At 43.7% G+C, this 8,592-nt stretch overlaps 1 protein-coding gene across 1 annotated transcript in view; it reads right to left on the reverse strand.

Annotated features, from left to right (window-relative positions):
• Ttc23l (tetratricopeptide repeat domain 23 like) overlaps positions 1 to 747 on the reverse strand; it is a 56,307-nt gene extending 55,560 nt beyond the window's left edge. Inside the window, exon 1 of the mRNA XM_021208721.1 lies at positions 680 to 747. Coding sequence (XP_021064380.1) covers positions 680 to 735 — 56 coding nt within the window. The 5' untranslated portion in view covers positions 736 to 747. The remainder of the gene's footprint in view (positions 1 to 679) is intronic.
• Between the last annotated feature and the right edge of the window lie 7,845 nt (positions 748 to 8,592).

Below are 8,592 nucleotides of genomic sequence, written 5' to 3' on the forward strand. Positions count from 1 at the left end.
TCCAAACTATGACGACCTATTCAACCCAAATATTGTTTGGCTGCGCTAAGGAAAAGCCGAATCAAAAATTTCTTTTCCAGGAGTCATGTCACTATTTAATCGGAAGTTCTAGTTAAGAGGCTAAAACTACTTAGCCTGCTACTGTCAGCTGTTGACAAAGTGGCCCCCCGTGGGAAGATTGCGGGGATGTGGTTGATAATAATTTGTGAAATGCATTTCTCTATATTATCCCTAACCCTTAAATGCACACTTTACTGAATAATAACACCATCCAAGTCGTTCCCTGAAGGATACTGTGGTAGCTTTCCTTGATCCAGGCTCCAGAACACCCAACTTTGAAAAAAAAAGGGGTGGGGGTGGGGTGGGGGTAGGGAGTGGGCAGAAGGGCAAACTTCCCTTTCTAAGTCCTATTTTCTTCACATTCTGAGCTCTCAAAACCCCAAACTCAGTTCCCACACAGTTGCACTGGATCCTGGATGGACTAGGACACCACACTTGGCCCGCCTCTAGGACAAATCTCTTGCTGCTCATCACAGACATTTCTATTGTTGCTTCCTAACTGTGGATGCCCCTGGAGCTCGGCTCCGGTCTTCCCTGCCTGCGTTTCTGGGCCCCTGCACCAGAAGCTGGTGAGCTCTTCTGGCTCGCCGACCCAGAAAGACCTTCCCAGCCTGCTCACCGGACCAGGCAGTTCAGACCTCTGCTACCTCGGGCCTGTGCCGGTGCCCGGGCCATGACGAATCTCACCGAAGCTGGGCTTCTGGATCTGGAGACAATGCGTTGCCATGGAAATGGAACGCTGCCTTATGGTTGATGCGGGGGAGCCCCAAAGCGAGGCACTTCCGGCCAGTCAAGGCAAACTGACGTTCAGCCTTACTGCTGCTGTGAGTGGTCCTGCAGTGCCTTGTTGCACAAGGACATTATTTCTTGAAAATGAAGGAAGATCCCGTGGAAGAAAGGAAGGAGCTGCAGGCCTCAGGGGCCTGATGGTTTTAAAACTGCCATGTCTGTGCGTGTTTTCCCGCCATGATTCTTGGCTAGCCAGTCCTCCCCTTTCCTGAAGCAACGTGCACCCCAGCGTTCTCCAGGTGTTCTGGGGTCACGGTCAGTGTTACCTCCCTGGGTAAGGTTTAGAGTCAGGCTTGTTGAAGAAAAAAGTACAGGAAGATTCAGGAATGGGCCAGTAGCTGTCCAATGGTTACCATTTCATTTCAGGGAGAAAGGCACACGTGGCAAACACCATGTAGCCCTAAATCACATGCAGGTTTGTACTACAAGGTCACAGAGCACACAGTAGTACTACACAGATGTGAAAAGCGCACTCGCTGTGGCACACATTTGAAAGTGTGACTATAACGAATCTTAACAACTGAGCAGGTAAATCCCCCCCTCCCCCATGTTTTAAAAAGAACGCCTGTGGAGAAAAAAAAAACCACAGTGATTTTTGTATGTTTTGCATTTGTTCTTACATATCTGGAGTGGAAATTTATCACTGACACTAGAATGTCAAGAAAGCCTTTCAAGGCAGGAGGATTTAACTGAGTTTGCTTTCGTATATGATAAATGCTGATGGTCTGTAAATCAAAGGTTAAATCTGTACCCTAAAGCGCCTGAGCCAAAAGTTTGGAAAGACCCCACTTTGTCTTTTTCTCTGGTTTCTAAGAGAACCTTCAGCACGAAATGATGGCCAGAGTGATAAACTTGGTTTCAGGATGGCAGGGTTGCCGTTTTGACTCTGAGGTTTGGTGTAAGTCACATCCTGTGGGTATCAGTTACCCTGACTACACTATAAGTATACATGCACACTTTGCTCTCTAAAGCTTCTTTGGTTCTAGGATTCTATGAAGATTTTTGTGACCCCATGACTGATATTTAACATTTAAAAAGAATCTATTTTTATATTATCTAAGACTCATTTACCTTAATAAAGTCAGGCATCATCAAGTCAAAAATCTTAAACCTGTGAAGGGAAAGTTTGTTTATCCCAAATACTTGTTTTTGCTGATCCTTGTGATTAGCCCCGAACAGAAAAGAAGCAAGTTGCTTTCATCTGCAAACTTATAAAGCAAAGTCGCACAACCTCAAAGTCTCAACACTGATTGATTCTCTTCCTTTCTGCGCCATCTTAACCCTGTCCCTCGAATGTAAATTTTAGTAATGTGTATGAACTGAGGTTTGTTGGCTAACTCTGGAATGGAGTGCCGTTAGTGACCATAGTTAGTTCTTGTTTGTCTACTCACACACTCACTCTTAATACCAAAGTAGAAATAAGCAATCTCGGGACTTCGAAGGCAGAAATAGTATTTGAGGACAGCCCAGGCTATACACAGCAAGGACCAGACTAGCCAGGGTTATATTGTGAGGTTTTGTCTCAGCCAAACACAAGAAGTAAAAGAAAAAGTTAGAAAGCTTAGGCGGAGACTTCATAGAGAAAAGAAAGCATATGTAGAGAGCTCTTTGGGATTTTTTTATGACCCAAATCTAATGTGATTAGTTTCAAAGGATTCCAGTACCAGAAACTATGAAATATAAAAACAAGAAAATCCAAATACATATTTTTGGAATGAAAATTCTGGCCCCTTTGGACAGACTCGGATGTTCTCCTAGTTAGGTTCAGCTGTCAGCTTGACACAGCCCAGTTATATGAAGGAGTCTAGATCCAGGAGCTGTCTCCATCCCATTGCCCTATGGGGCATAGCTTTGGAGCATTTTCTTAAATGCTCATTGATAGAGGAAGGCCTAACCAAGTGTGAGTGGAGTCATCCCTGGGCAGGGGGGCCTGGACTACAGAAGACATGTAGCTGGCCATGAGCTTAATGGAGCAAGCCAATAAGCAACATTTCTTCCTGGTGTCTGCTTCAGTTTCCTGCCCTGGTTGAGTTCTTCATGATGTCTGCTTCAGTTTCCTGTCCTGTTTGAGTTCCTATCATGACTTCTCCCAGTGATGGACTATAAGCTGTCGGATGAAACAAACCCTTTCTTCCCCGAGTTGCTTTTGGTTATTACATCAATAGGAAGCAAACTAGTTGGGATGCATTATGTCTTGGTCAGTGTTCCATTGCTGTGAAGTGACACCATGACCTTGGCCACTCTTGTAAAGGGAAGCATTTAATCCAGACTTGTTTGCACTTTCAGAAGTTTAGTCCCTTGTCATTATAGCAAGGAGCATAATGGCATACAGGCAGACATGGTGCTGGAGTAGTTGAGAGTTCTACACCTGGATCCTCAGGTGGATGGATAGTAGGAAGTAGAGAGACTGTGGACCTGGCTTGGGCCCTTGAAACCCCCAAGTCCCCCTCCACTAACACAGTTCTTCCAACAAGGCCATTCCTACTCCAAGGCCACATCCCTCTTAATCCTTTCAAGGAGTGCCACTCCCTGCTGAGCATTCAAGTATATGAGCCTATGGGGGCCATTCTTATTCAAACCACCATACCTGACTTCACTCCCAGCTTCCACATCTATCCTACCCTGCATCTCATCATGGGGCTCAACCTTTGTGTTTACCTGTAAGTTTTATTGACTATGGATCCATTCAGCTGCCTTACCACAAATATGTATTGAGTATGTGTGTATGTACCAGATGCCTGTTACTTGAAGAACCAATGGACTGTGTTGGTCGGTATGCTGTTGCTGTGGCAAAATACCTGAGAAAAGAAGCTTAAATGGAGGAACGGTTTATTTATTTTTTTATTAGATATTTTCTTTATTTACATTTAAAATGTTATCCCCTTTCCCAGTTTCCCCTCCAAAAATACCCTATCCTCTCCCCCCAACCCCTGCTCCCCAGTCCACCCACTCCTGCTTCCTGGTCCTGGCATTCCCCTATACTAGGGCATAGAATCTTCACAGGATCAAGGGCCTCTCCTCCCATTGATGACCAACTAGGCCATCCTCTACTACATATGCAGCCAGAGCCATGAGTCCTCCATGCGTTTTCTTTGATTGGGGTTTAGTCTCAGGGAGCTCTGGGGTACTGGTTAGTTCATATTGTTGTTCCTCCTATGGGGCTGCAAACCCCTTCAGCTCCTTGGGTACTTTCTCTAGCTCCTTCATTGGGGACCTTGTGCTCTGTCCAATGGATGACTGTTAGTATCCACTTCTGTATTAGTCAGGCACTGGCAGAGTCTCTCAGGAGACAGCTATATCAGGTTCCTGTCAGCAAGCTCTTGGTGGCATCTGCAATAGTGTCTGGTTTGGTGGTTGTTTATGGGATGGATCCCCAGGTGGGGCAGTTTCTGGATAGTCATTTCTTCAGTCTCTGCTCTGAACTTTGTCTCTGTAACTCCTTCCATGGGTATTTTGTTCCCCCTTCTAAGAAGGATCGAAGTGTCCACACTTTGGTCTTCCTTCCTGAGTTTCATGTGTTTTGCAAATTGTATCTTGGGTATTCTGAGCTTCTGGGCTAATATCCACTTATCAGTGAGTGCATATCATGTGTGTTCTTTTGTGATTGTGTTACCTCACTCAGGATGATATCCTCCAGATCCATCCATTTGTCTAAGAATTTCATAAATTCATTGTTTTTAATAGGTAACATTTTATTTTAACTAATGGTTTCAAAGGTTCAGCTGATGTTTCTTTGGCCTAGTCCTTTTAGGGCCTATGACAAAACAAAGCCATATGGCATGGAACACTTAGCAAGGGTAGTGTTTTCTTTATGGAAACTAAAAAGTAGGCAGAGTAAAGGAAAGGAGAAGGAAAGAGGGACGGAGAATGGGAAGGAATTCCAGCATATCTTGAAGGGCATTCTCTAAAGGACCTACTTCTTGCAACTTGGCCCTATTTCCTGAGGTTGCTGTCAGCTCCTAGTAATGCCAACTGCTAGATACCAAGCCTTTGATAAATGAGTTCTTGGAGAGAAATTTAAGATGAAGACCACCACTAGAAGTGAAGTTATAAACATCAAGGAGAAAAATATTTGTTTTCCTGGAATTTAGGAAATGACAAAAAAAAATGGCTGCTATGAATAATAGTGTTTTTACAAATTAGGGGGAAAAAGGTACATGACTTAGGTAGTAGGGCACACCCACCATTTTTTGAATTACTGATGAAAAGGCCTCTTGTAAGCTGGATAAGCCCACATCTAGAGGGCAGCACTGAAAGGCTCACACAAGCATTCACTCAGCTGAGTGGATTATTTTGTGCCAAGGGCCAGCCTCAGCTTGGAGAGGGGTTCTGAGGAAGGAGTGTCTGGGAGCAGTGAAAACAAATGACTTGAAGTCAAATCATGGGTCGAAGGTGGCAGCCTATGCTCTGCTGGAGACAGCTTTCCAGCCTGCTTTCTCTTTTGCTGTGTCCCAGAATGACCTTGAACTCAGGAATTTACCTGCCTTTGTATCTTTCTGACAAGCTGACTCATAAAAGCAGCTGCCTTTGTTCCTTTAGATTCGTGAAGCCCTACACATACTTCATATTGCATCTTCGCTTTTTGAGAAATTATGTATTTTTTTAACTCATGCTTTTAAGAGTTCTTTCCCACAGCCTTAAGAGCTGCCTTGAAGGTCCCAATGTTTACCATTTTGCTGAGATATTAACCACACCTTCAGCTCCTGGACTTGTGCTGTCTTATTATCATGGGATCATTAATGTTAACAGGAAATGCATTCATGAGGGAGTAAAACATGTACATTATTATACAAAGAAGGCTTATGCCCATGGCAGCCATCGACACTCATGATGGCCCCATGTCTGTTGGCCTTGTCTCAGGGGCAGGAACCATGTCATTCTGTCTCCACTAAGGCTATAGGAGACCTGGTAATTTTGCAAGCAAAGGATAAAGAGGAGAAAAGTAAAGGCAGGTGAGGAATTTAATGGAGACTTGGAAAGGGGAATTCTATCTTATACAATGTAGTCTAGGAGGGCTTCTCTGGCAAGATAGTATCTAAACAGGGACCTCCAAGACATGAGCAAGTTAGTATAAATAGAACATTCTAGTATGGTGTTTTAGATACTTTCTATAGCTCTGATAAAGCACCATGACCAAAAGGAATGTAAGGAAGAGCTGATTTTGGCTTAAAGTGCCAGAGTGTTAGAATCCATAATGGTGGGGATAGCTTGGCAGCAGGTGGCAGAAACAGGAATCTGGCGGATCACTTCTCTGCCAGCACAAGGAAGTTATAAAACTGAAGTGGGCAGAGGCGATCAACACTAGAAGCCTACCTCCTGTGACACAGTTACTCCAGCAAGGCTCCATGTCCCAAAGATTCCACAACTTCCCCAAACAGGGTCAACTGGGGAATAAGTGTTCACATACCTATAAGGAAATATTGCTCACCCAAACTACTACAGACATTAACAGCAAACAGTATTAATGTAATGAGGAAACTATTGCTCACCCAAACTACTACATACACTAACGGCAAAGAGCATTCATGGAAGGGTTCTGAAGCAGATCAAGCTTAATGAGATCAAGCAACAGCAAAAAGCAATAGAGGGAACCGGAGATGAGACTGGATGAGGAATGACAGGCCTTCCACCTACATGGTGATTTCTCAATGCCTACAAGGTGATGGCCAGTTCGATGAAGCTGTGACCAGGATGTTATTAATAATAATATAGTATATGCAGTCACATATGAGTGCTCTCGGTTATCAGTTTCCCATCGTTTCTGTAACAGGATAATTGCTTTGAAAACAAATGATAACATTCAACAGACCACAAATCTGAAATGGGTGTCACTGAGTAAGAATGGTGAGAAGACAGTCGATTTGGCTGATTTCCCAGAGTTCGCCTTAAGACTCTGGAGCAGTCAGTGTATTCAAAGTTCCCTTGAGTTCATTCCTAAGGACCCACATGTTCAAAGAGGGAATAGCATCACGCCGCACTATGAAACATACTCACACACATATGTATGTACACATACTCAAACACAAATGAATAAATGCAATCAAAAATCTTCTAGGAGCCCTGATGTTAGATTAGGCCCTTACTAATGATCATAAAATAAGACAATCTTATTTTAAGGGAAACGGGTTAGCAATTATCCCTGTGTATTACTTAATATATTTATACAGGTTCCAATGTTTAAATAAAACTCCTGGGAGGAGTGTGCTCACTCTGTTTAACAGATTGTTTGACTTTGAATTTAAGTGTCTGTCAGTACATGTAGGAGCCCTTACTATCCATCTTTTCAGGCTGGTAATTTCTGTCTGGCTATGCCCTGCTCTTTCCTCTTCTCCTCACCTCCTCGAACAGTCTGGGACACTGCATTTGCTTCCTCCTGTAGGGCCTGTGTCTTAGGGTTTGTATTCCTGCACAAACATCATGACCAAGAAGCAGTTGGGGAGGAAAGGGTTTATTCCGCATATACTTACATACTGCTATTCATCACCAAGGAAGTCAGGACTGGAACTCAAGCAGGTCAGGAAGCAGAGGCCATGGAGGGATGCTCTTTGCTGGCTTGCTTCCCGTGGCTTGCTCAGCCTGCTCCCTTATAGAACCAAGACTACCAGCCCAGGGATGGCACCACCCACAAGGGGACCTCCCCCTTGATCTCTAATTGAGAAAATGCCTTACAGCTGGATCTCATGGAGGCATTTCCCCAACTGAAGCTCCTTTCTCTTTGATAACTCAAGCTGTGTCAAGTTGACACAAAACTAGCCAGTACAGCCTGGTTTATAATACAAGTGAAGGGGTCTCCATCCCTACCCACTCCCATCTCTTGGGTCACATCTCCTTTTGGAAGCCTCTCCACGGGTTTTGACTCCTTAGCTGCTTTTAAGGACCCATGTGTGGTGGCTGTCATAAGAGCTCTTTCATTTCTGCAGGTTCCCATGCCCTTCCACTATGCTCAACAGTCCTCAGCCCAGAGCTGCGGGACACACTCTGCTTCGTGAGCCTGCTGCACTTTCCAGCTCTGTGCCCTGTAGTCTTTCTTGTTAACTTTACTTAGAAAGTATCGCCTCCATCGTTGTTGGGCAGGGTTCTGCTGCTGTCAGCACTCAGCATTCCAGAGTTGTCACAATGCAAAAAGCTGTGCTCCAACATGTTTGGGGAGCATTCTCCCCCACAGTTTATCATGTGTTTATCTTGGGATGAGTGGGTTTACTTATTGAAGGTTCTGGAGCCTGTCTTCACAAAGTTTATGTAAGAACAAATATTCTATTATTCATCCAGTATGAGGAGAACATTCTCTCTCACTCATATGATGATGCTCTCCACATTGCCTGAATCCTGATGGTGGGTAGTATAAAAACGGTCAATTTGAAAATTACTTGAAAATTCCTCAAGTGTGAATCCATTTATACAAAGGATTTACCATTTATACAAAGGTTTACCATTTTTTATAGGCACAGAATCTTTACAGATTAAAATCTCATCCTTGAGGAACTAGATAACTAAATCATAATACTATGAAATACTGTCTTGCAGTTAAAAAGAATCTTTACATTAAAATGCATTCCTACATAAGACTCTCAGGTCACCCATTTAGTATCTGTAGTTTCTGGAGAGGTAAGCTAACGTCTTGGGGGGAAGGAGGGAAAAAACGGTTTCTTAGTTTACTAATTCATCCCAGAGGAATGGCCTGACACCTATGAAGTGGAAAATTTTCCTTAGAGACTCCGTTGTGTCATGTGATTTTTTTTTTTT

This window comes from Mus pahari, chromosome 11 (genome assembly GCF_900095145.1).
Source record: "Mus pahari chromosome 11, PAHARI_EIJ_v1.1, whole genome shotgun sequence".
Taxonomy (NCBI): domain Eukaryota; kingdom Metazoa; phylum Chordata; class Mammalia; order Rodentia; family Muridae; genus Mus; species Mus pahari.